The sequence below is a fragment of the Oryctolagus cuniculus genome, chromosome 10 (assembly GCF_051225735.1).
Source record: "Oryctolagus cuniculus isolate XC-2025 breed Fujian yellow rabbit chromosome 10, ASM5122573v1, whole genome shotgun sequence".
Classification (NCBI taxonomy): Eukaryota; Metazoa; Chordata; class Mammalia; order Lagomorpha; family Leporidae; genus Oryctolagus; species Oryctolagus cuniculus.
The window spans coordinates 89,487,876-89,514,765 of record NC_142876.1 but is presented as its reverse complement, the minus strand read 5'-3'; the positions used below and the strand labels follow the sequence as shown (position 1 = coordinate 89,514,765).

At 43.1% G+C, this 26,890-nt stretch overlaps 1 protein-coding gene across 5 annotated transcripts in view; it reads left to right on the top strand.

The window, feature by feature from the left end:
- PTPRG (protein tyrosine phosphatase receptor type G) overlaps positions 1 to 26,890 on the top strand; it is a 778,020-nt gene that overhangs the window by 189,269 nt on the left and 561,861 nt on the right. For all 5 annotated transcript variants that reach the window (XM_051852247.3, XM_008260863.5, XM_008260864.5 and 2 more), the window contains exon 2: positions 25,830 to 25,934. In XM_051852247.3, coding sequence (XP_051708207.1) covers positions 25,830 to 25,934 — 105 coding nt within the window. The remainder of the gene's footprint in view (positions 1 to 25,829; positions 25,935 to 26,890) is intronic.

Below are 26,890 nucleotides of genomic sequence, written 5' to 3'. Positions count from 1 at the left end.
GAAAAATAAATTTAATATTGAACTATAAGCTCATAGGAAGATGCAAAAAAATGTACAGAAGTACCTCATATGCTCTTTTCCTTATTCTCTCTAGTGGTTCCATGTTACGTGGCTGTTGGACTGTGTGAGAGAGAAGTGGGAGTTAGCTATTGGTGCGATGCAGGTTTATAGTTCTTTGACATTCATCTTGTGCCACATGTAACTGTCACTGAAGTTAAGATACATAGTGATTTCACCACCACAAAGATTTCCCTCATCCTACCCCCTGACACCACATAGATCCCCATACCACTCCAAAAGCCTGCCATCCACCAATCTGTTTTATACCTCTATAATTTTGTCCATTTTAGAATGTTAAATGCATAAATTCATAGTCTGTCCTCCTTCGTGTGTGTGTGTGTGTGTGTGTGTGTGTGTGTGTGTGTGTTTGAGAGACAGAACGAGAGCTCTCATCTGCAGGTTCACTCCCCATATGCCTGCAACAGCTGGGACTGGGCCAGGACAGGCCGGAGCTGGGAGCCAGGAACTCATTCCAGGTCTTAAGTAGATGGCATGAGCCCAACCATCTGAGCCATCACTGCTTTCTCCCAGGGCCTGCGTCAGCATGAAGCTGGAATCAGGCGCTGAGCCGGGCACTGAACCCAGACTCTCCGATATGGGACACGAGCATCCCAGCTGGCGTCTTAACGGCTGGGCCAAATGCCCGGGACTGTGTGACCTTTGAGGTTGACTTTTTCCACTGAGCGTAATGCCCTCGCTCTCCATCCAGATTGTGAGCACCAATATTTGGCTCTGCCCTGTTGTAGAATAGGATTCCATGGTGTGAATGGACCACATTTTGTTTAACTTTTAATCTGTTGAGGGAAATTTTAGGTGTTTACCATTCTTGGCTGCTACAAATAAGTTAGTTCACCATCATGTGTAGAATTTTGGGCAGATGTCGGTTTTCTCTTCTTCTCTGGGTGCAACTGCTGGGTTGTGTGATAAGCCTGGATTTTGATTTTTTGAAGAAATTGCCAGACTCTTTCCCAGAATGTCTTTACTATTCCACATTCCTACCAGCAATGCATCAGCATTCCAGTTGGCCTGCAACACCTCCTTTTCTCTCAAACTTATGGTCTCGACACGGTTTGATTGTATCCATTCTGATAGCTGTGCAGTACTATCTCAGTGTGGTTCCATTTGTCACTTCCTTAATGGCTCGCGATGTTTGATACCATTTCGTGAGCTCAGTTGCTGTTCTGTCTTTGTGTCCCTTGCTCACTTTGTTATTTGGTTGTTTCTCTTATGACTGTTGAGTTTTCTGAGTTGTGTGTATACTCTCAATAGTAGTCCCTATCACACACATGGTTTGTAAATTCCATGCTTAGTCTAGAGCAAGACCCTTTGCAGAGTGAGCATTCTTATTTTGGAGAAGTTAAGTGTATTAATTATTTCCCTTCTGGGTCAAGCTTTGGTTACATTCTCTCCTATGCTGTCTCCTAGAAATGTGATGTTTTATGTTTAAGTCTACCATCCATCATGAATTATTTTTTGTATAAGGTGTGAGGGTGTGAAGTTGAGGTTGAGATTGACTTTTTCTCCAGGTCTCTTCCCACTCTTCCACCTTTTTTTTTTTTTTTTTTTTTTTGCCTGTTGACTTTCCAGTTGCTCCAACACTTTTTTTTTTTTTTTTTTTTTTTTAAATAAAAGCTGTCTTCCTTTCCTGCAGTGAAGTGCTTGTGCACCTTTGTTAAAAATCAGGGGCCCATCCATGCTATGTGGCTCTCTTCTTGGGTTAGCTATGTGTCTGTCTGTCTTCTAGTACTTTGCAGTTTCAATTACCTGAGCTATGTAACAGGCCTTAAAATTGGATGGAGTGACTCTGCCCATTCTGTACTTCCCTTTGAAGGGCATTCTCTTTTGAAGACTGTTCCCTAATCCCCACCAACTACTGCTTTGTTTTTGCCTGCAGTTGCCTCTGTGTTCAGTACAAACCATCTCTGTGCTCCTGAGAAGTCCTCACTTCCATGTGGCACATTTCATATCGAGGGCCAATGCCATTGGGTTGGCAGGAAAGTGCTGGGAGCCTGGAGTCCTGTCTGCCTTGGGTTTAGGGAAGGCTGTGGTGTCAACATTGCTGGCTGTTTGCCCCTCTGATACCAAGTAAGATGCTGTTGAATGGGAGCTGGAGACTGGCTGGGATTAGTCAGGGAGAACAAGCCTCCCTTCAGATTTAAGGGAACCTCTCTAGGTTGAATATTTCCAATGCCTTTTTATACTCCATGTCCTGCCTGGAATCGCCCCCTCGTCTTTCACTACTCTGGGTTATGTGTAGTGGCTTTCTCTTTCTGGCATCTCCTTATTCTGTCTAGTTTTTACCATCTCTTTCAAGTAAAAAGGCCTGTTGAGTTTTGAGTTTGTGGGGTCCTTTTTATCTTTTTACCATGGGGAGTAGGTATGTGTACTTTAATGCATGAAATTATGTAGGATGTGGTGGTTCAGAGTATATCTCAGAAAATTGGGTGCATCATTTTGGGAATATCAGATCTCATGTGTATTGAGAATTTTTATCATGGAGATATACTGTCATTAAATGGATACAAATAATCACTAAACGTCATTGTAAGTAGATACTTTCCTGCCCAGGAAATGTAGGAAACCCACAAGGCCATTTTGTAATCTGTTAAATGCTATGGGTAGAATTGTATCTCTTTCAGTGGCTGCTCTTAAAATTGCTTGTTTTGATGCCTGAAGATTCAGCCTTAAGGATTATTCTTTATTTTTGCATCTGTGGAATTTACAATTCCCCTGAGCTTATGATATATTAAACTGTTTCTGCTTATTGAGTTTGAACTATTGGATTTAAGTTTGATTTTTTTGTTAGTGGCATTTTTCTGAGGTCAGTAGTTGAGAGTGGAGGATGGGAGAGGGATAGGCCAGGAGCCGTAGTCTGGGGAAGTAGTTTAAATCAGTCAGTGTAAAATAGTAATTTCCAAAAAGTTCAAACATAACACCTACACAAATGTAATAGATACATGCCAACTTCTAGTCAGTAAGAAGGCAATCAATAATATGGTAAAACTGATTAAAAGAGCACTTTGAGAAACTGGCTGTTCCTAGGCTACAAAGGAATGCTAGAATATGATTACCAGGTTAGATTTAACACTGGTTAATGTCCTACAGGGTCATAAAACAGTAACCTGTTTATCCTTCTTCATATTGGACAGAAATCTTACAGGTTAATGTGTAACTTCATTAGGTCTTGGCTTTCACCATAGTGAGGAGCAAGTAAGACGATTATGTAATTTGGGGGTGAGCTCATTAAAGTCTTTACCAGTATGGCTTTGAAAGGGCATGCTGCCTTCCCTTTACCTCGTGTCTGTGGTTTGGATATTTTCTCTCACCAGCAGTTTTTGAAGCTTCCTGGTGACTGCTAGTGCTGGGTTTTTCTCTGTCGTATGGTTTGGCTCTTGACATTGCCAAAGGTTGGTCTACGTGTGTGCAAGGTGAAAACCTTCATTCCCTGATAACCTTTGGCACTTCCTGTCCTATCTCCAGACTCACTTCTTTCCTCCCATCTGCTTGAGTGCATTTAGGCCTCTTAAATTTCCTTAGCCTGCTGGCAGAGAACAGGCTGTTAGTGCAGACTGAAGTGCAGACTCCTGAACCATTTATTTTCTTTGCTGTCTTGGGCTTGGTGTTAGTGATATGCCTTTGCCCCATACAGCCGATGGAACCTGGAGCAAGACACTTCACCTCTCTAAACCTCTGTTTGAGTCACATGAAGCGGGCTGAATGATGGTGCTTTTTTTGTAGGGGTATTGGGAGGATGAAAGGATTAACATGGTGCCTAGCACATAATAAGTTTTCACTTAAGATCACCTTTAAGAGTTGTTTATTATGATTCCTTTTTGCTATCTTGGTTGTTGTTGTTGTTGTTGTTGTGTGTGTGTGTGTTTTTTTTTTTTTTTTTATGTAAGATGTAGAGTTACAGACAGTGAGAGGAAGAGACAGAGAGAAAGGTCTTCCTTCCATTGGTTCACTCCTCAAATGGCCGCAATGGCCAGAGCTGTGCCCATCGGAAGCCAGGAGCTAGGAGCTTCTTCCCAGTCTTCCACGTGGGTGCAGGGATCCAAGCACTTGGACCATTTTCCATTGCTTTCCCAGGCCATAGCAGAGAGCTGGATTGGAAGAGGAGCAGCCAGGACTAGAACCAGCACCCATATGGGATGCCGGCGCCGCAGGTGGAGGATTAACTTACTGCGCCACAGTGCCGGCCCCCTGGTATCTTGTTATTTTATACCCTAGGTGTTTTCTAAAGGATTCACAAGCCAAAAGGACCAGTGAAGAGCACTGGAAGTACCAGAAGGGACTTAATTATAGGAGGTTGGACAACTGGTAAGGGATATTTGCTATCCCAGCTCAGGGGAGACCCCTGGTCAGTGGGGGTGGTGTCCAGGGGGCGAGCATTTACAAAGGTGTCCCACACTGTGCAATTGAGCCAGTTATTGCCATGTGGTTCAGTATGGTTGGATTTCATAATTTTTGAAAGAGAAAACTCAAGTCTAGATGGCCATGTGTTTGTTGCCCTTTGTAAACATTGACAACTGGAAGATACAAAAAATATGCTGTACTTCATAGAGTTTTTCACTCCTTCTCCATATTTTCTTTGGCTGACTCAGTGGGAAAGGTAAATTGTTTAGCTTTGACCTTGTAGAACCTTGAATGACCATAGCGGTGATTTGCACAATCCTCTGTTTTTGCAAATAAGGTGCTTAGGTTTGGGCAGAGTCACATGGCCTGTTGATGGTGGTATGTTTAGTTTTCATGGAAATGAAGTCTGCTTTTACATATTCTTCCATTTCTTTAGCACACAGACTCATTTTTGAAAGACTCACTATTTAAAAATGAACGTATTGATTATTGGCATGGAGGCGGGAAATACACCAAAATTTGAACAGTGGTTATGGTTAGTTTAATTTTCTTGCTTATACTGTTTATGTACTCTCCTGTCTACTTAATGCACTCTACTCATTAATGTACTTTGCTTAATGTGTTTCTATCACAAATATTTATTGCTTTTATAATCAGAAAAAGCAATAAATGCCATTAAAAAAGGAATTTATCATGGAAATGCTTAGATGTGTGATAATATGATTATTGATCAACTGCACGGCCCCAACACTGTTGCTAGCAGAGTCAGGGTTCATTATTGCATTTGCTCCAATAAAATGATGGCGCCTCTTTATTTTGCTGCTTAGATAGGTTTTCCTTAGGTCTTCAGTGATTGCTTTGGTGGAATGGTTTGCAGCCACGCCACCATGGGGCATGTGTGTTTCTCCTGGGCAGCTTGCCTGCAAGCCATACCGCCTGTTTCGGCATAGCCAGGGGATTGTCCTGCTGGGCTGGGACCCACTGACAGTTGCAGCCACAGTGCCTCAGCTGTTGTGCTTTTCTACTAAGTGTTATTTGCCGTGTAGACCTTGATGGTTCAAATCAGGCCACATCTGCTGTGAGGCCTGTGACCTTCCAAACCCAGACCAGAAGGAAATGTATCACACAATTTTGTATCTCCAGGCTTCCTGCAGATACATAATTTTCAATAGTTTATTTCAGAGTATTTGTCCATAAACTTGTTTTGTAAAAGATCTCCATTTTTTGAGGCTGGCGTTGTGGCATAGTAGGTTAAGCCGTTGCCTGTAGTGCTGGCATCCCATATGGGTTTGAGTCTCGGCTGCTCCACTTCCGCTCCAGCTCTCTGCTATGGCCTGGGAAAGCAGTGGAGGATGGCCCAAGTGCTTGGGCCCCTGCACCCACGTGGGAGACTCAGAAGAAGCTCCTGGCTCCTGGCTTTAGATCGGCTCAGCTCTGGCCATTGCAGGCATCTGGGGAGTGAACCAGTGGATAGAAGACCTTTCTCCATCTCTGTGCATCCTGCCTCTCTGTAGCTCCACCTTTCAAATAAATAAATAAATCTTTAAAAAAATTTCCCCCCCTTGTCTTCCATCAGCAGTAAATTTATGTCATTGAGGACTGGAACAATTTAGTGTTGTTCAGGATGTGGTTTGTCAGTGCTGCTATGGTGGTGTAGTGGGTTAAACCACCACTTGCAGTGCTGGCATCCCATACTGGAGCAATCCACCTTCCCACTAATGTGCCTGGGAAGGTGGTGGAGGATGGCCAAAAGTGCCTGGGCCCTTGCACCCATGTAGAAGTCTGGCATGGAGGTCTTGGGTCCCGGCTTCAGCCTTCCCCACACCTGGCTGTCGGCAGGCATTTGGGTATTTGGGTAGTGAACCAACAGAGAGAGGGTCTCTCTCTTTCTGCTCCCCTCTCCCTCACAGTCTCTTTCTCTGATGTGCTTTTCAAAGAAATAATGGAATACATTTAACAATAGCTACAAAAAGGAATGTGGTTTGTTGATCACTTGTATCTGTCCTGGAAGAACCTGGTTGAGAAGCACTCTGGAACCTCCCAGCAGAGCAACAGGATCGTTAGCTGGGGGTGCATTTCTCTAGCAACTTTTTGTAAAAAGATTTATTTATTTATCTGAAGGAGTTACAGAGAGGGGGAGAGAAAGAGAGATCTTGTATCCAGTGCTTTGTAACCCAGATGGCCACAATGACTGAGGCTGGGCCAGGCCAAAGCCAGGAGCTTCTTCCAGGTCTCCCACGTGGGTGCAGGGGCTCAAGCAATTGTGCCATATTCCATTGCTTTTTCCAAGCCATTAGGAGGGAGCTGGATCAGAAAAGCAACTGGGACTAAAACCAGCATCCATATGGGATGCCAGCATTGCAGGCGACAGCTTAGCTTAACCACAACACTGGTCCCTGTCGCAGTATTTGCAACCAGTGATTTGGACATTTAGGCTGTGTGTCTTTTTGAGAGTTAGACTTGAATTTAGGAAGCTGACGTTAAATTCAGTGGTCATGTGATGAATTGGGTATCCCTAGGAATGCATAAATGTCTTGAAAAGTTGCTTTTACTCACTTATCCCATTGTGGAGAATATGGGTATAAAATTTATGGAAAGATCTTAAAGTCGCATGACCTGCAAAGTGTTCATGATCACTGCAAGAAGGGGAACTGTATTGATCCATTGGCCGTGGTTTTCAGAAATAGGAATATCTAAAAGGAAATTTTTTTCATGTCTATATATGCTGTGCTCCCCCTTCCCTCAGTTCCCCCTGAAAAACTGCTGAACACTGTGCTGTTGTTTTGGGGATTCTTCAACACCCAGCCAAGGTATTAGGCCTCTTGATGGATTTATGAGCCTCCCATTGGCAGTGCTGAAGCCAGAAATAAACCAGGGGACCATTTGGCTTTGTGAAAATACTCCCCCTGCTTCTGCCACTGAGTTAGCAGTGCCTCGAATAGAAAAAGAGGAGAAACAGAAGTTGAGTTCCCCTGGTTTGTGGGAGTGGGGTAAGCAGAGCCAAGGAAGAGGAAGGCAGAGTTGTTTAATGGGAGGCAGATGCAGGAGGGGGAAGGAGGCCAAGAATGGGGCAGGGGAGGTGATTCTCACGGCATTACACAAGGCTTTGCGGCAACATGTGTCAGACTTTTTGAGAGGAACAGATTTCTTTCCTTCATTTGTTTTTCTCCTTTTTTTTTTTTTCTGATGTTCTACTTTCCAGTAGAAATATAAGGGGTACTTTACAGAGTTTATGGAAAAATAGAATTAGAATTTTATTTTTGTTCAAAAATGTTTGAAATCTGTGCATAGGAGAGATCTTCAAATGGTTTGTAGAAAATATATATTATAAGTAAACTATGCATGGATTTCAGAATTTTTTGGTGCCCAAATACCTTTTACCTGTATTACTTTTACCTTTCTAATAGTCATCATTGGAATATAAAAAGAAAATTAACCTTAATAATTTATTTTATGTAATCTAGTATATCTAAAATGTCATTTTAAAATGTAATCAAATGGCCAGCATTGTGGCACAGTGAGTGAAGTCACTGCTTGTGATGCTTGCATCCCACATGGGGGCGCTACGTTGAGTCCTGGCTACCTCCCTTCTAATGAAGCTTCCTGCCAGTGCTCGTGGAGTGGCAGCGGAGGATGGCCTGAGTGCTTGGAGCCCTTAACACTCACTTCAGGGACCACGATGGCGTTCCTGGCTCCTGCCTTTGACCTGGCCCAACTCTGTCTGTTGTGGCCATTTAGGGACTACATGGAAGATCTCTCTCTCTCTCTTTTTCTGTCACTCTGCATTTCAAGGAAATAAAATAATGTTTAAAAATTTTAAAAGTAATCAAAATAGAAAAATGAAATATTTCACCTTCTTTTCTCTTACTGAGTATTGAAAATCCTACTTATATCCTATACCAAAGCATACTAGAAAAGGGGCTCCTATATGAGATAGTGCAATGTGGGGAGCAAACCGGACTGGACTGTTACTGGAATTAAGACTTATTCTATGCATCTGCTCTCCCACAATATGGCGCTGGGAGAGAAGTAAACAGCTTCCGCACAGCTGCCTCCAGTTCAACCAATTAACTGTAGGACTTGCTCCTGATTGGAGGGCAGCGTACTCGGCGTGTGGGCAGCCGAGTTGGGATTGGCGGAGGAGGACTATAAAGGAGGAGAGAGACGGCATGCACCAGGAACATCTATGGGGAACATCTAAGGGAACACCTGTGCAGCCCCCGAGAGAGCCGGCCGGCGGTGTGCCGCTCCCCTGCGGAAGTGGGGAATGCGGCCAGGGGGAACTGCCCTTCCACGGAGGTGGAAGGGATAGTAGCCAACCCGGGAAGAACCAGCAGCAAACCCGGGGAGGGCCGAGCAGACGAAAGAACAGCGCAGGGTCCTGTGTCGTTCCCCCACGAAGAGGGGGAGCGACATAATGGTGCCGTGACTCGGATAGGAAACCTAGCTCGGATTAGGAAACCTAGGACGGATAGCAAACTTAGGAGGGAAGAAACGGGAAGAAATGGGAAAATACCGGAGAGAGAAACTAGCAAACAGCCTAGGGAAAAGCCGGACGAAAAAGGAGCCGGAAGAAGCTATTGAAAGCCTAGGCATAGACTCGAAACAGCCTAGGGAAAAACCGGACGAAAAAGGAGCCGGAAGAAGCTATTGAAAGCCTAGGCATAGACTCGGATATGGACTACGGGGGGAAGCTGGGAGAAATCTCTAAGGTCGAAAGCGAAAGTGAAAGCTAGAACAAACAGACTCGGATGCGGACTGTGGGGAGAGGCCAGGAGAAATGAGGGAGGAGTATTGTTGGAGGAAAGCTTGGGGAAACATACCGGGTAGAGAAAAATGTTAGGGAAATTGAAGCCGCGGGGGGCAGGCCGAGGCGGAGACGAAAGCCACTTTGGGGTTCTCAAGTTAGCCCGGGAATAGGGGGCGAAAAGTTGAAACCAGAAGCTGAGACGTAAGCCAGATTGGGATCCGTCTGATTAGCCCGGGGAGCAAAGGACGGGAAGCCAAATCGTGGGGCGGAGACGTACGCTGGGTTGAATTCGCCAGGCTAGCCCGGGGAACTTGGATTGAATGCTAGTGGTGGAGACGCAAGCTACGCTGTGTTACTCGCGGAAGCCGCCGCGTGCAGAGAGAGCACGGGGCGTGAATAGATAGGGAACGGGGCTGGCGTAGGCCGTGGTTCAGACGCGAAAGGGTTAAGCGTGGAGACCGCGGAGCGCGCGAAGCCGAGCCGCGCAAAGCCGGGAAGCTGCGCAGATGAGAGAGGCGCGCGGGCTGAAGCGGCGCAGAGCCGGGAACCCGCCGGCGGGGCGAGGTGCCGGAAAGCTGCGGGGATAAGAAACAGAAGTTTGGAAGTGGAGTGAGAGAAATGGGAATGTTGGCAGATAGAAGTAAAGTGGGAGAAATAGGAATGCCCGGAGATAGAGAAATAGAGAAAAATAAGGCCTCCCCTCAACATGCCAATTAGAAGGCTTGGATTCGGTCTGCCCGATTAGTGAGGCGATGAGCACCTGGGCGGCTAGCCGCAGGTCACCGAAGACAGGCACGAATTAACATCAGTAAAGCTTCCCCACAATGCAACAATTAGGAGGCTTGGATTCGGTCTGCCTGATTTAAGGCGGTAAGCGCCAGCAAAGCTCGACCAGAGTATGAGCTGCAGGTCACCGAAGATAGGCACGAACCAACACTAATAAGTCTCCCCCACAATACGGCAATGAGAAGGCTTGGATTCGGTTTGCCTGATAGGTTTTGTAAACACCTGCAGGCAGTTCTAGCAGAGCAGAGCATGCGCTGCAGGGCACCGAACACAGGCACGCATCAGCGCCTAAAAACCTCCTCACAATGGCGAAGAGAGGACCCGGATTCGGTTTTCCTGATTGATAGGCCTTGTAAGAGCCTGTGGCAACTCTAGCAAGTAGAGCAGAGTGTGTGCCGCGGGACACCGAAGACAGGCGCGTATCAACGCCAAAAAATAAAAAGAAAGGGGGATCTGTGGGGAGCAAACCGGACTGGACTGTTACTGGAATTAAGACTTATTCTATGCATCTGCTCTCCCACAATATGGCGCTGGGAGAGAAGTAAACAGCTTCCGCACAGCTGCCTCCAGTTCAACCAATTAACTGTAGGACTTGCTCCTGATTGGAGGGCAGCGTACTCGGCGTGTGGGCAGCCGAGTTGGGATTGGCGGAGGAGGACTATAAAGGAGGAGAGAGACGGCATGCACCAGGAACATCTATGGGGAACATCTAAGGGAACACCTGTGCAGCCCCCGAGAGAGCCGGCCGGCGGTGTGCCGCTCCCCTGCGGAAGTGGGGAATGCGGCCAGGGGGAACTGCCCTTCCACGGAGGTGGAAGGGATAGTAGCCAACCCGGGAAGAACCAGCAGCAAACCCGGGGAGGGCCGAGCAGACGAAAGAACAGCGCAGGGTCCTGTGTCGTTCCCCCACGAAGAGGGGGAGCGACAGTGCAATTCTTTTTTTTTTTTTAAGTTTTATATATTTATTTAAGAGAGAGAGAGAGAGAGAGAGAGAGAGAGAGAGTTCCCTTCTGCTGGTTTACTCCCCAAATAGCCACAACAGCTAGAGCTGGGCCGATCTGAAGCCAGGAGCCAGAAGCTTTTTCCAGATCTCCCATATGGGCACAGGGTTCCCAAGTACTGGAGCATCTTCCACTGCTTTCCCAGGTGCATTAGCAGGGAGCTGCATCAGAAGTGAAGCAGCCTGGATTTGAACCGGTGCCCATGTGGGATGCCAGCACTACAGGCAGTAGCTTTACCGCTATGCCATAACTCCGTCTCCAGAGATGGTGCAATTCTAAAGGCCTGTTCTCATCCCTACTTCTCAGTTAATATGTGAACATATGCCTGCATGAACAGTCCCTTTTTCTGTTTTAGGGAAAGTGAATTGTTTTCTCAGCAGTGACTTGGTGTTAGCATAATGCCTTCCTCTGTAGGCTGAAGTGTTAGAATTCTCTTTGCAAGCCTTGTAATAATTTTCAGGAATTATCACTTTTATTATAGTGTTCTGTGTGTATGTATGACTGGAGAGTTTTGACAGTGTGAAATTTTTTAAATGGACAATCAAGAATACATTGTGCTTCTTTGTGGGCTTAGGGTTGGGAATATAACTAACTACCAAGTGGGGTCCTTGAGACAGAATTTGAAAAATTAGACTTGTCCAGAAGATTGCTGGTTCAGAGGTCACTTGGTATTAATCAAGCCGTGTTCTGTGTTTGGTGTTTTATGTTTGGGTTTCTCTGTCTACTTACCTTAAAGGAACCCAGATAAGCACCATTCATTTCTGTGTTGCAGTTCCCCAGACATGACAGGGGGTCTTTCAGTGGAGTTTGCTCTCCCTTAGAATGCTTAGGGTATCTAGGTGCGAAGTCCTTTCTCTGTGGCGCACGGGGTGAACTGGACAAGGTACGAAAACAGTCACTGCTTTGGCTGCCTGGTGTTTACAGTGAGAATGATGAGATTTACCCATCTACGTTCGTTCAGGGGAAGGTTAGAAGAGAAAATACAGTAGAAAAACTCAGCACAGGGCCCCCTGGTTCGCAGTAATTGCTGCAGAAATATTGGTCATCGCCAGCATCTTTATTAATGATCTCTGTGAATTTTAGAAACTATGGTAGTGCATGAGGAATTTCAGGAGTGGATTTATTTCTTGGACATTGTAATGGAGCTTAAAAAAGAAACTTTACTTCTTCCAAGCAATATTGAAAAAAATCCACATGGGAAATCTTTTTTTTTTTTTTAAAACCACAGTATCTTTAAGTCCATTTCCCTAGTTCTTCTTCTGTTTTATCTTGCGTTTGAGTACTGCTTGACTTTGGATGAATTATTTTAACCAGAAGTCTGGTTAGAGCCTCACTGACGAAAAGTCCCAAGTGCATTTCACAGAGTGTTTTTTCATATTCTTAATTTCTGCAAGATTGGGTCCTGAATAAACCTCAGATATCATATGTGATTTCTGAAACACTTTGAATCTGCAGACTTTGTTGTCTCCAGTTGTTTGTGCCACTGTGTTAAATATCAAAGAATGTGTTAGCCCGAACAAAGAAGGACTGGCTTGGAAGAAAAACTGGAGATTGCCGTGGGTGTCTAATACCCTCCATTCTTTCACCTTTTCACTTAATACTCACTCCATGATTATGCAGAGCTGATACTTGAGATCAAATCTGTTTAATACAGCTTTGTCAGTAATATGTAAAGGAGTGTTTGTTTTTTAGACTTTGCTCAGGATCTCTGTCACGTGCAGTCCTGTCGTTTTGCATGTGTGTTGCCCCAGTTCCAGAATATATCACCGCTGTGCTACATTTTTCTCATCTGCTCTCTAAAAATCAAAGGAACAATTTGTTTGATTCAATTTTGCCTAATAGGGAAGCCCTCAAAGATACATTTCCTTTCAGTATCTGTGTATTTAGAAAAAAAGAAATAAAAGAAACTGTCATCTTATTCCCCCTCCCATCCCAAGTTTGATTGACTGGACTGCAGAGTCATAAAAGGATTTAAATTCATAGTGGCAAAGTCTCCTTGAAATTGATTTCTCTGTGTATCTTATATACAAATAGGTATTGTAAGGACTAAAAAAAAAAACCCCAAATATTGAACTGAAATTTTCAGTTTTGGATTTTGCTTTTTAAAGTCACAGAAGTGCTTTTTCCATTTGATACTTGCAGGATAACTGGTCAGACTCAGAAGTCTTCGAAAAACCAGAGCCATGTAGATAAATAGAAGAGAGGTGTTTGATGGTTCCCATCACAATGAAACAATGCATGTTTTAGGCGACGGAAATGCTAAGTACCTTGATTTGATCAGTATACGTTGTACACATGCATTGAATGTTCACACAGGAGCAAGCCCATATATATGTACCATTGTTATCTATCCATTAAAAAAAAAAAGCAGAAGCAAAAATGACATTAATCCTGCTTTTTTAATCACTACAGTTTATCAGTATGGGGCATTTGATTAAATAACTCTTTTCCCAAAAGAACCAAAATTTTTTTTTGTAATAAATTTAGAAATTGCTTTTAGAACTATTTAAACAGACTTAGAGATAAGTACTTTAACCATCTTGATGTGATTTGGTGAACACTTTTATGTGGTTAGCATTTTTAATTAAATCATTTTATTTAAGATTGTAATAGCCCTTTTAAATTACTTTCCTTGAGACGTGTATTGTGTGATTCAAGGTAATAACTCCTCTTCAAGCAAAGCAAAATGTAAGATATTTCTTCTGATGGTTTCTTTTCTGCAATTGAAGAGAACAAAGAGAACCCAATTCCTTGGGTTATGTTTTTCTTTTAAATGAGAAAAGGGACAGGTGGACATTGATTGAATCAAAGCAAGCCAATGAGCAGCCCACTTATCAGTGTTTCGGGAGGGAGAAATGGCCCTGTGGAAGTGGATCCTGGCAGAGGGCAGAATATTTGGTCATTTGTCTCCCTCCCAGCCATGAAGCGTATCTGCCCCTGAATATATGTTCATGATTGTAGACCATCCTGAGCACGTGCTCCGGATAAAACCTTCCTCCTCATCATGCAGGGATGAGTTATCTTAAATGTAATTTATTACTGGGCTTTGCTTAGGTTGCTTTCTGTTCGCTCTGCACACAGCTGCTTGTGGTAGTTTTCCTTAGAGCTGGTTTGGGAGGCAGCTTTGGGGTTAAGGCCATGCTCACATCCTGTTTGAACAATGATAAAATTGCTTGAAACACAATCACCTACCTAGGGTTCTTGGGAAATTCATAGTTGAGTGTGTTCCTATGCCAGTATCATCTGGCAATTACAGGATTTCCTTCTGTGATATTGAGGATGTCATTTTATGTACTGGATAGCTCTCAGGGAAAATATAATGAGAATGAGTATTCTTGTCTTCTTTCTTTTTCTCACATTCTTTGTAAATAGTTGTGCTTTTATTCTTAAGAACTGCAGCCCCCCAATTTTTTCTGTTATGTATAAGCAATTTATTTTTTTTCTTTCTTTCTTTTTCTTCTTCTTTTTTTCCTTCAATTTCTCTCCCTCACTCTACTTGTGAAGTAGATAGAGTTTTCATTCACTGGTTCATTTCCGAAATGCACACAACAGCTGGGACAGGGTCCATGCTAAAGCCATGAGTCAGGTACTCAATCCAGGGCTTTCTTTTGGGGGGATAGGAACCCAATCATTTGAGCCATCACTATCTGCCTCCCAGGATCTGCAGTGACAGGAAGCTGGAATCAGGAGATGGAGTCAGGAATTAGACCCAGGAATTCCAAAGTGGGATATAGGCATCTTAACTGTTAGATTAAACAGCCAGGATATCTTGACCAGTCTTAATTCAGATCAAAAGGGACAGGGGCATTCTTTGCAGATCATAATAGCAAAGTGAAACTAAAAACCCGTTAAGTAGGCACTGGGCTGGTTAATATCTATATTGGGCTAATATTTATTTGTTTTCTAAAACATCCCTTTTTTTTTTTTCAAAAAAATTTATTTATCTGAAAAGCAGACTTATAAAGAGAGAGGAAGAGAATGAGTGAGAAAGAGAGGGAGAGAGAGAGATTTCTTCCATCTGCTGGTTTACTCTCCAAATGGTCTCAACAGCCAGGGCTGGGCCAGACCAGAAGCCAGGAGCCTCGAATTGCATCTGGGGTCTCTCATGTAGGTGGCAGGGGCCCAAGCACTTGGGCCGTTTTTGCTGCCTTCCAAGGCATGTTAGTGGAGAGCTGGATCAGAAGTGGAGTAGCGAGAACTCAAGCTGGTACTCATATGGGATGCTGGCATCACAGGTGGTGACTCAGTGTCCACCCACTCCTTCCAGGAGCTTCCCCTGTGCCTATCCCATCTGCTGGCAGGAATATGACTGCAGTCAGCCTTGCACATGTATGGATTTTGTGTCTGCATTTCAGCCACCTGTAGGATGAGAATATTTGTGGAAAAAAAATCATGTCTGTTCTAAACATATGTATAAGTGTTTTTTCTTATTCCCTATATAAGAGCTTCAAAAAATTAATTAGAAAATGGAATTAAGAGATACGTGTATTTTGATGCAAAAATGTATGAAATCTATGCCTTTTCTTCATAAGACATGTTTTCTATGAAATTTTTGAAGTTCCTGCATACATTATAGCAACCATTCTTATAGCAGTATATTAGGTATTATAAGTAACTTTGAGATGATTTAAGGTATATGGCAGGGCATGCATGGTAAATGTAAATATTACACTGTTTTATATAAAGTACTTGAGCATCCTTAGATTTTGGTGGAGGCCGGAGGGGACAGGTGGGTCCTAGAACAGTCCTCTGTGGATAGCAAAGGGCAACCCCATGCGCTGAGTTAATGATTTGTTTTCACCTGCTCTGGGGACTGGGTGGTGAATCACTTTGTGCTTTTGTCTGCCTGCCTGCCTCTAGTCTATCCCCTGCATATCACAGTCTTCTATTAAAAACATGTATTGATTAAGAAAAACGTTCTAAAATTAGATTATAGTAATGCTTACATAACTCTGTAATTATACTGAATACCATTATATCTCTATATAGCTGTTTTAAAGTTAAAAATCCAAAACCATTATATCTCCATATAGCTGTTTTAAAGTTAAATATCCATTTATCAGACCATAATGACTACTGCCTTGAGCCCCTTCCTTGTTTTCCCAAGCTTCTTTTAGGTCCTGTAGGATCCTGCTCTTGTTTGTCCTTGGTCTCCTCTTTTTCTCTCCTCAACTTAACAAACTCAGCCTGGATGGCCTCCTTCTGCCATTCTTTTTCCTGCCTCAGCATCCTTCTGAGTGCTGTAGTGCCACCTTGAACTCTTGCTTCCTACCCCACCCCATCCCCCAATGCCATTGACTAAAACAGTGTCTCTTTCACCACTCTCTGTTAAAGACATACTTTCCTCTCTTGACTTCTGTTTGTCTCTATTGTGTTTGTTGTGTTTCATTACCACGTCTGGGCCAAACTGTACGTAGCTTTTCTATTTTTTTTATTTTTATTTTATTTTTATTTTTTATTTTGATAGGCAGAGTGGACAGTGAGAGAGAGACAGAAAGGTCTTCCTTTGCCGTTGGTTCACCCTCCAATGGCCGCCACGGCCGGCGCGCTGCGGCCGGCACACCGCGCTGATCCGATGGCAGGAGCCAGGAGCCAGGTGCTTCTCCTGGTCTCCCATGGGGTGCAGGGCCCAAGGACTTGGGCCATCCTCCACTGCACTCCCTGGCCACAGCAGAGAGCTGGCCTGGAAGAGGGGCAACCGGGACAGAATCCGGCGCCCCGACTGGGACTAGAACCCGGTGTGCCGGCGCCACAAGGCGGAGGATTAGCCTAGTGAGCTGCGGCGTCGGCCTGTATGTAGCTTTTCATGTCTTTATTTCATGATTGACCCACTGGTGAACTGGAAGCTTCAAGAGGGCAGGTGCAACTTGGCATATATGGTGTTCAATGCCATTGTGCAGTAGCATCCTACCATGGAAAGACCACGAAACTTGTCTGAATCCTTTCAGAGTCCCTAGGAATTCTCTTTTTGGCCAGATGGAGTTAGGGATACCTAAGCATATGGTACATGTGGACGTGAAGTAGATACTTTGCCAACCAACAGCACAAGCTGTGGGAAGAAGGTGACTGTAGGCCATTTAGTGGCTGGCCACCCAGGATTTATGTGCTGTCTCCAACCTGGCTCTGGATGTCACAGGTCTCTGGAGATACTAGGTGGAAAGCTTTGGAGTCAGTTTTAATCCCCTTGTAATAAGCGAAGGGATGTCATGGTTGGAGTGCCTTCTGCATTCGTCTCCAAATGCAGGGCCTAGGATTTGTGTCCGCATCGTGTTTTGTAGCACCTACCATTGTTGGGGATTATCTGGATGGATGTTTTTGTTACTGTGAAGGCTACTGTCTTGGTCCCTCTTGTGTAGCTGTTGCTGAACACCACACTCTGGGTTATCTGTAAAGTTTACTTAGGTTTCTTTCGCTCGTGGTTCTGGAGGCTGCAGAGGCCAAAAGCATGGCATCTGGCAAGGGTCTGCTTGCTGCTTTGTACTATGATGGAAGCCATCATAGGGTAAGACAGCAATTGCTTTTCCAACAAGTCTGCTTCCTTCATAACCCATCATTGTATTAATCCGTTAGCCAACTGGGTGTTCATGGCTGTTTTTCTTTTTATTCTTTTTTTTTTTTTTTTTTTTTTTTCTTACAGGCAGAGTGGACAGTGAGAGAGAGAGACAGAGAGAAAGGTCTTCCTTTGCCGTTGGTTCACCCTCCAATGGCCGCCGCGGCCGGCGTGCTGTGGCCGGCGCACCCCGCTGATCTGAAGGCAGGAGCCAGGTGCTTCTCCTGGTCTCCCATGGGGTGCAGGGCCCAGGATCCTCCACTGCACTCCCTGGCCACAGCAGAGAGCTGGCCTGGAAGAGGAGCAACCGGGACAGAATCTGGCGCCCTGACTGGGACTATAACCCGGTGTGCCAGCGCCGCTAGGTGGAGGATTAGCCTATTGAGCCGCGGCGCTGGCTCATGGCTGTTTTTCTAAAGAACTGGTCTACATTCACTTAGCCTATTGTTATCATTTGGGAAATAGGTCCAGATCTTTTGTAAAAAATAAAAATACCAATGCTGAGTTTCTATTCTGGGTGTTTTCATGCTGGCAACTAATTAAACGCACTGCAAGAGGGTGAAGCCAAATGGATGGCCATCCGTGTGCGATCTCTGGGCGGTGTTGGCCAATGTCGTCAGTCATTAGGGATGCTAAGAGCTACCACAGGTGTGAAATCGGAGTATAAATCTATGGCATTGGACATTGTACAGTGCTGTTCATGACGAATCCTCATTTTACTGGGGAGATGACAGTATGGAGAGAATTGATTCGTTGAGAAGCAGACAGCAGTATAACGGACTGAAAGGGTTGTCTGCTTTCTTTCTGTCTGTATTTCTTTCTGTCTGTATTTGAAGCCAGCATCGTCCTACCTCTCTTTTGCAGCAGAGCGCTTCAAGGAAGAGGGAACCCTAGTATTTTTCAGATTTTCATCACAGGTGTTTGAAGAGCCCCATGATAAATCTATTTTCTAAGTGTCCCATTTCACAGACCTGTTGGAAAACATGTATTTTTTTAATCCCTGAAATTTTACAACTATGATTGAATTAATAGCAGAAGGATGGCTCTAATTTTTTGGTCCCTTACAATCCTGATTTTAAAAACAATAGTTTCTGCCTTTTGGGATTGGTGTTCAAGGAAAATAATGAAGAGATGTTTAGTGTTTCGTTTCTCTACCTGACTTAACTCATTTTTACAAGGCTGTTGTTTTGTGCTTTTGTTCCTCTAGGATACAACTTGGCTGTATGATTTCTCTTTCTCTTTAGTTGCTTCTGAGTTTTTGTAATCTGTTCTATGTTTAAAAAAATTATAGCTCTATATTGGGTCTCTTTATTACTTTGGATGATGAAAATTTTTTGTAGTTAGAACAATAGCACATTTGAATATGCTAGAATAGGTAATCTACTGTAATATAATCTATTGTATGTGAGGTTAGCTCAGTATCGACAACAACCAGCAGGACTATTTGTAATACACTGGTGACAAAGGAACACACTTCTTGATTCTACTATTTGTAATACTCACCAAGTACTTTTTACTACAGTTAATTGAAATACAGGCACAATGGAAATGAGAGGTTGATCAGAGTATTTAATTACTTTTAACTATAATTTCATTGTCAGCACAAAAAAAGGATAGAAATTTATTCATTTTAGGCTATTGTGTAGGGTTTAATGTTCTTAAATGCACTTTAAAATGTCGAGAAAATTGTGCTTGATGGAGATTTTGCCATCCTTGAGGGATCTTTAATTTGTTTGTTGTACGAGCAGTTTTAATAGATAAAAACAGTCTGCTTAACTGCTTGTCTGCCGTTCTAAAAACCTGCATTCTGGATTTGAAGATAGGAGTGCCTATTGCTTATTTTTAGTGGGCTTATTTTTGGCAGTCACTCTGCTCAAGGAACTAAGACTTCTTGCATGAGGGCCATCCATCCATCATCCTAAGTAATTTTCATTTTGGCACCGGGGAACCAGAATTTCTTTGTTCTGATGTTTTCAATTTGGTATGGAAGCGGACCTGTTCTCCCAGGTTTCTCAGTTCCTTTGGAGTGACCTAGAATTGGACATAGAGTTAGTTGAAATACCCTCAGTGTGTTCCCCTGTGACTCTGCTTTGAGCTTTAAGAAGTGTGACCACACTACTGGTGAACTCAGGGATCTTCCCATCATAAACTCATTCTGGTTCCACCTCTGCATGGCCTTTGCCATATGCCTCCCCTTCCAGAGATCCAAGTGGACATTACTAGAACAAAACAGCAAGAAGCAGCAGTACTGGTGAGGAGTGCAGTGGCTTGTCCTAATTGGCGCTTTCTTTTCCTTTCTTGGTGGTGCTTCAAGACTTGTATTCATATTTAGAACTACAAGTAGATAAGCAGAGAAGCCACTGTTGTTCAAAAACCTCTGCTATTAGTTGTGCTCTGTAACTTTGGTTTCTGCATTTACAGTTTTGGAAGGAAAATACTCGCGGTGTTATCACTGCATTTATTCCGATCTCATCTGGACTCAGTGACCATTCTTGCTGACAGTAAAACTTAAGAGAAGACATGTCAGTTAAGAAAGTTACTTAATGCGGTGTTCAGAAGAACTGGACTCTCTTTATGAAAAATGTTCAGCCTGCAAATTAACATAGAAGAATTAATACAGCTGGAGAATCTCTCCTTGCCAAAGTCAAAATTTCTGTGAGACACGGAGAGGAATGATTCCATCGAATCTTCCTGAAGATACATTAGAGCAAATGAGATACACATCTGCTTTAGATTCCCAGAATAAATACATTTATTCTTATAAACTATGTCCAGTAGCTCTGGGAAATTAAATCATGCACATAGGAAGCAGTTCTGGTGATACCTTCAGTGGTTGGTAACTCTTAAGATATTTTTAGAGGAAAGGATTGGGCCTTTGGGTCTGGAAACATTTTTATCTTTTTCGCTTCAGGCTGGAAATGAGGCAGGCGCCGTAGAAGTTCTGAGAGGAGATAGAGTTTATGAAAACTCCCTGATGAAAATACCTGTCACTCATTTCGCTCTGTGCCTAGCACCTGACTTGACTTCAGGTTCCTCCTGCTGAGTGAGATGTAAGCATCACTGGCTAGTTAATAGTCTTGGTTTGGAATCTCCCCTTTCATCTCGTCAGAAGTGGGAGATTCGGATTCTCCGGTGTGAAGGGAGGAGCTGTACTATTCATTTCTGAGTCTGTTTCATTAGGATACGATGAAGACTGCTTACATTTAGAATCCTCCCTCGTGGGTTTGGCAGCCCATCGGTGTACTTGGTTAAAATGGCCCTGGAGATGACCTCTGAGGATGGCGTGCAGCGGTGCACAGTGTAGACTGTGCGGCTTCCTGTGTCTGTCTTAACTGCTGTTCCAATTACTTGCAGCTTTATAACGCGACTAAAAGCTCTCCTGAGTTTCCTGCTGACAAATGACTTCAACTCCATAAAGCATGGTGGGCTTGCTGCTGTAGAACTTGGTATAATATATGCTGTGATGACACAGTCTCCTCCCTCGTATTATTCACACGGTAACCACTGGCTGATTTACACTTACTGTCTATTCTGAGGAGGGGAACTACCCATTTTCAGAAGCATGCTCCATTTTTAATTGTGTAATTAAGTTGCTGACATAAGCAAGTATGCAATTTCACATTAAGGTAAGGATCCATAAGGCATGCATTTGCATAATTTAATTTTCTGCACAGAAGATATTGAAAATCAATAACATGATTCATAGCCATACCATATCATGGCCATGTCGCTGTTGGTTGGCTGTTAGAGCTTAGAGGAGTACAAAGAGTGTTAAAATGGATTGGATCTGGTGTGCTGACTCTGGATCGTTACTTGGGAATCACACACCGTTTCTATTTGCACAACTCTACTCTGTGCCAATAAAATATTAAGTTGCTTAATATACTCTGTATACATTTTTGACTGCTATTCAAATAATAATTTTAAACAATTGTTTTGTAAAAGATTATCTCGTAATTGATTCAAATACGTTTGAGAAGGGGACTTAAAATTTTATTTTCTTTCAAGTTGTACGAGTGCCAGTGATACGTGAATGCATTCTTATTTGAGGGAGAAGAGGGTACACATTGTGACATATATGAAATAAAAGGGAAAACTAAATGTAGCCAACTTTTAATGAATCATTCATCTGTTAAAACAAATCTGGTGCCAGGGTGCTAGAGGTCCTCTTTGTTTCTGAGATGCCTCTTTAAACAACTGCTTATTAGTTACCCAGGAGCTTTCTTTTCCTGCTTTATATATTCAATGCTTGCTGATAGGTGGACTGTGGTTAGATAGAGGGTCAGTGTGGCACAAGGTGAGGTTTTTGCCTGCAGTCTCTGTAAATGCACACACAGGGTCACATAGATACAAATATGTACTCGTAACATCACTGCTGCCTAGAACACAGACCCTGCCTTGCTCTGTATAGTTGATGCGTTTTCATCCTCTTACTCACTCACTCACTCACTCACTCATACTGTAGTAGTTGTCCTTTTTCCTTGGTTGTAGCTACATGTGGTCCACTACAGTTAGCAAAATACAGTATTTTGAGGGAAAGACAAAGAGGGAGAGACGGAGGTGGGGAGAGGGTGAAGAGAGAAAGAAAGTTGGTAACCATATTGATTTCACTTTTATTACCAGTACATTGTTAGGATTGTTGTTTATCTGTTAGTGTTTCTAATTTACATTGAACTTTATCATGTATCTGTATGTTAAGGAAAAAAAGAACAAATATATATAAGACTTCATGTTGTCCATGGTTTCAAGCCTCCATTGGAGGCTTGGAACATACCCTCTGTGGTTAGTGGGGGACTACTGACTTTATGAACACATGTCGTTTGTTGAGTTCTGTGGTCGGGGATAGGGTGCCAATAATTCAGACATACATGTTCTCCTGATCTCCAGGGGGCTTAGAGCCCTTCATACGCCATGCAGCGTGCCATTCAGAGACATTTCTCCCCTAACATTGTACCCCAGATACTGTAGGACATTGCTGAGCCATCTTCCTGGGGGTCACCTCTTGCTAGTTAGTTGATACTCAGCAATGCCACACCTCTTATTTTTGTCCTTAGCAAACTACCTATAGGTAGGCAGGTCTGCTGGTTGGCTCAGGTCGTTATACACAGTGTGATGTATATGCACAGCTGGGGAGGTACCTGCTCTTGGGGAGTTGATGCCATGGCTTTGCAGTGTCCTGGAGAACCTTCTGATGTTCACCTCTCTGGTTGCTTGTATAGGATATATCTTTGGATGTTTCCTTTCTTGGGGCGTAGAGCCCCACAACTGATCGCCTCTGTGCAGTTTAGTTAAAAGCTGTTGGAATTACGGCCTTATTTGTAAGAACTTGGGATGTTCTTGCTTTACGCTATGAAGCTCTGTACTCGTTTGTTCTGCGTATAGAGTGGAAAATGCAGCTGCCGGTACTGAAGCTGCTCCCGTAAGAAATGGTCCTGGCAGTTTATGTCTGTCTTGCACTACTCTCATGGTCTGGGAAACAAAAAGCACTTCCTTTTCAGGAGAAAAGGGGAACTGATAGAGGAGATTGTGATTCTAGATCCCATCTTTGCTAAAGAGCATAGGAATTGATGACCTTGAAGGAAACTCCGTTCTTTACTTTTCCGCCTGGTCTGTGACCTTTCCAATGAGAGCTCTGTTCTGGCTCAGGTCAGATTTGTTCAAATTCTGAAGCTGGCATCACACAGTTGTCATTTCCACAGCAGACTGTGCCTTTCTGCTCAGCCAGTCTTTTATGGGTGTTAAGACTTGAGCTGTCAGATTACAGGTGGTAAGAGCAGGGGTTGAGAACGTCAGGGTTGCATGGGATCTTAGGTCCAACCCAGGATGAAAGTTTGTTGTTGGTCATGTCTGTCTCCAGAATATCACTCAGAGAACTTAAGAATCAGGAGGTACTGATAGCTGTATCCCACCCCAAGCCAATTAAATCTGAGGTTCAGGGATTGAGGTCCAGGGTATAGGGGATATGTGTGTATCTGTGTGTTTAAGCAGCCTTGAGTTCGGAGTCAGAGAAATTGACGATCAAGAGTTGAAGTGACTCTTTGAAGGAAAGAAGCCATCTACGTTATTTGGGGGTCCTTAGCATAAAAGCACAAAGATGAGCTTTAACCAGTAATGGGTTGGTGTAACCATAAAGCCTTGGAGCAGGCTGTGTTCAAATCAGCTATGTCCAGAGCTTATCTTTTGCCAACAGAGTTGACCTATGTTTTTTTGCCTCTTCCTGTTTGGTTCCATTTTTTTTAACATCTCTGTTGATTCCTACCTAACTTGATTCTCAGTCATCTTCAGGAAGAAAGAGGAGCCTCTCTGATTGGCTGATAGGATACCCCTGTTGCCGGGGTACCTCACTGGGGTCAGGTTGATGGTATATAGAGGCCCACTGGCTGAGAGCCGGGAGGATGGTGAGATGGGATGGCTGTCCAGTTCATGACACATGGTCCGGTGGAGAGAGTTACAATTATTACAAGAATAGAAGTTCTGCTGCAAATCTGTGTGATATTTGAGGTATACACACAGTGCTCAGTTTGGTATTCTGCCCGCAATATCTTGTGTTACCTTTATAACCATCCTTTGGGGTGGGTATTTTTAGCTCTATTTTACAGACAAGGAAAATGAGGCTCACTCACATACCTAATTAAAGCCACATTTATTATGCACATGGTCAAGACACTATTGTTCTCCCTGTCTTTCTAGAAAGAGCAAGGATTTATTTGGGAGTAATTATTTGAAGCACAGTAAACAGACACATAATAGATTCTCCTATATGCACAGAAAATAAATAGGCCTTACAAAATGAGTTATTTAGTGTGTGCTTTAGTGGAGGAAAACTGGATTAGGAGACTGAGAGATGGGAAATTTTACTTCTGATCCCTAGAAGCCAACAGTAGTCAAATTCCTGCAGCTCTGCATGGCTCATCTGCAAAATTGTAGCATGGATTGGATGATAGGTACTTGAACCTTCGCTGTATTTTAAAGATGGGTAGTAACTTAGATTATAATTTTACTTTCAGGATGAATAAGCAGACTTAAGTGACGCTAGGTTTATTTTTCAGATGTGTGTTTGGAGTTTATGAGATTCCTGTTTCCCTAATGGGCTCATCCATGTAAAATATCTATGTTCAAGCAGTACTGATCTTAAAACCAGACTTTGCAATTGAAGTGTAAGCCTAGGAACTTTATATATTTCCTAGTTTTTCTTCATGACTATCACATTGTCAACAAAGCTATTACCATCATAGTGCTATTATTATTATTATTATTACTATCCCATTACTTAATTGGCATAGAGAATGCATTGTGTTTTCCTGGTACCGTCTGTCTTCATTGTCAATTGGGTATACAGGTCCCTTTACCGTTTTTACTACTTTTTGAAAGCACAGTTGATTGTGTTTGGGTGCATTTAAATATTAACATATTTAGCTGGGGTGTGTTGTTGGAGTATGATTCCATTTTATTTTAGATTCTGGGCACCTGTGATGTTTGCCTTACACATGGGTGCATTCAGGTGTGGGCTCACTACAAAAGAAATCTGTATCCACGAAGAGAATGGGCGGAGAGGACTCGGCACACTCCAGCAGGCAGATGGGCTCTCTCCATAATGGGGAAGGTTATTTTTACTTTCACTTGCACTGGTTTCATTGTTAGTTTTCGGAAGTATATCATTAGGCACTGTTGGTTTACTGAGCATCATTGGCTGTGGAAGGTCTCTCATTTCATAACCCAACTGCTTGCGGGTGGGGGCATGTGGAAGCCTGGGTCTGGCTTTTGGCAGTCTCCAAGGCCTCAGATTGTGCTGCGTGGGGTGGAAGAGGGAAGCCTGTGTTTCTGATGTGCTGCATGTTTACCTGTGAGCTCTGGAACAAACTAGTGTGTCCGAGCCTTACTTCAGCTGTCAAGGAGAAAGAATGACCTTCACCTCTGTGAGGATCAAATGAGGCCAGAAGCCTTTATACCCTGGACAAATGCTTGTCTATATAGTTGGAATCCAAGCCGCAGATTCTTGGTCAACTAGTTGTCTGGTCTTGGACACATTAAAGTTAACTTTATTTCTTGAAGCTTCAGTGTTTATTCTGGCACCATTGTATCTACTACCTGATGGTGTTTTGCAGATCACATAAAATAATGCCTATAAAGTACTTAAGGTATCTTCGTGGGACAAAGTCAAGGTTCGCTGTAACTGTGACTGATTATCCTGTGGTTGTTTACCTGTCAAATAAGGAGGTTCTATTCAGTCATGCCTTGTGTTTGTGATTGTACTTCTACGAAGTCACCCTTCCTGCGTTAAGTGCGGTGATGACTTGGCCTCATCATGGGTCTCTCTGTCTTCCAGCATTGACTGAAGGCTACGTCGGGGACCTGCATGAGAACAGACAGGGCAGCTCTGTGCAGATCCGCAGGCGCAAGGCTTCGGGCGACCCATACTGGGCGTACTCTGGTAAGTTGGGTTGTTCATGTGAAACAGTGAGCATCCCATTAAACTAACTCGAAAGCACTTTGTTGCCTGAGTTCTCTTTGTTAAAACCTTTTGTAGTTCAACCAAAGGTTGAAATATTCAAGCCTGTTTTTCCTCCAGGTTAGAAGCACCTTAATTTATCTCTCCCACCTGTTTTGTCAATGTGTTTTTTTTTTCCCTCAATTTGCATTTATTTCTAAACTTTGCTTGTTAATGAGTTATTGTACCAAACTTGTAACTTTTCTGGTTATTCAGTGGCTACCATTCTAGAGAGCTGAAATTATAAGCCTAGTCTTGAGCTGCCTAAATATCTGCTAAATATTACATAGCATTAGATATAAAAAATACTCTATTATTTTGTAACCCAAGAAATGCAGCCTGACGTCCAAAACAAATCTTGTTCTTTGAAAAATTTTCTTAGCCTCTGCTCCATGGTATTCTGTAGTTCTTTCATTTTTATTTTCATTTTTAGCCTTTGAGCCTATGAAGTAGAGAGAGCACAATTGAAACTGTTGAATATTACATTGGAAATAATCTTTTTATATTTTAAGGGGAAAAATGAAGTTCTGCAACAATGTGAGGAACTTTCTGCCGTGTACTTCCCCGACTACCACACATACCTTGGGTAGAGATGTTGCTGTGCAAGAATATATGGAAAATGGATCAGAGCTAATTGAGGGGGAATGCTTCAGGAAGATAGGCCATTTGGAAATTGTGTTGCCACCAAATAATTCAAATTCCCTGTATTGAAATGACTTGGAGGCACAGAGTATTAGTCTTAGTAATAAATCTATGCATTAGGTAATGCTGTTGTATATAAAACGGAAGGTATCTTTTTCATAATAATGGTCTCATTTGAATCCTGAATTTCCACCTGCAAATCCAGTTAAAATTTATGTCAGTGTAAAATTTATAGGTCTGATCTTTAATTACACCTT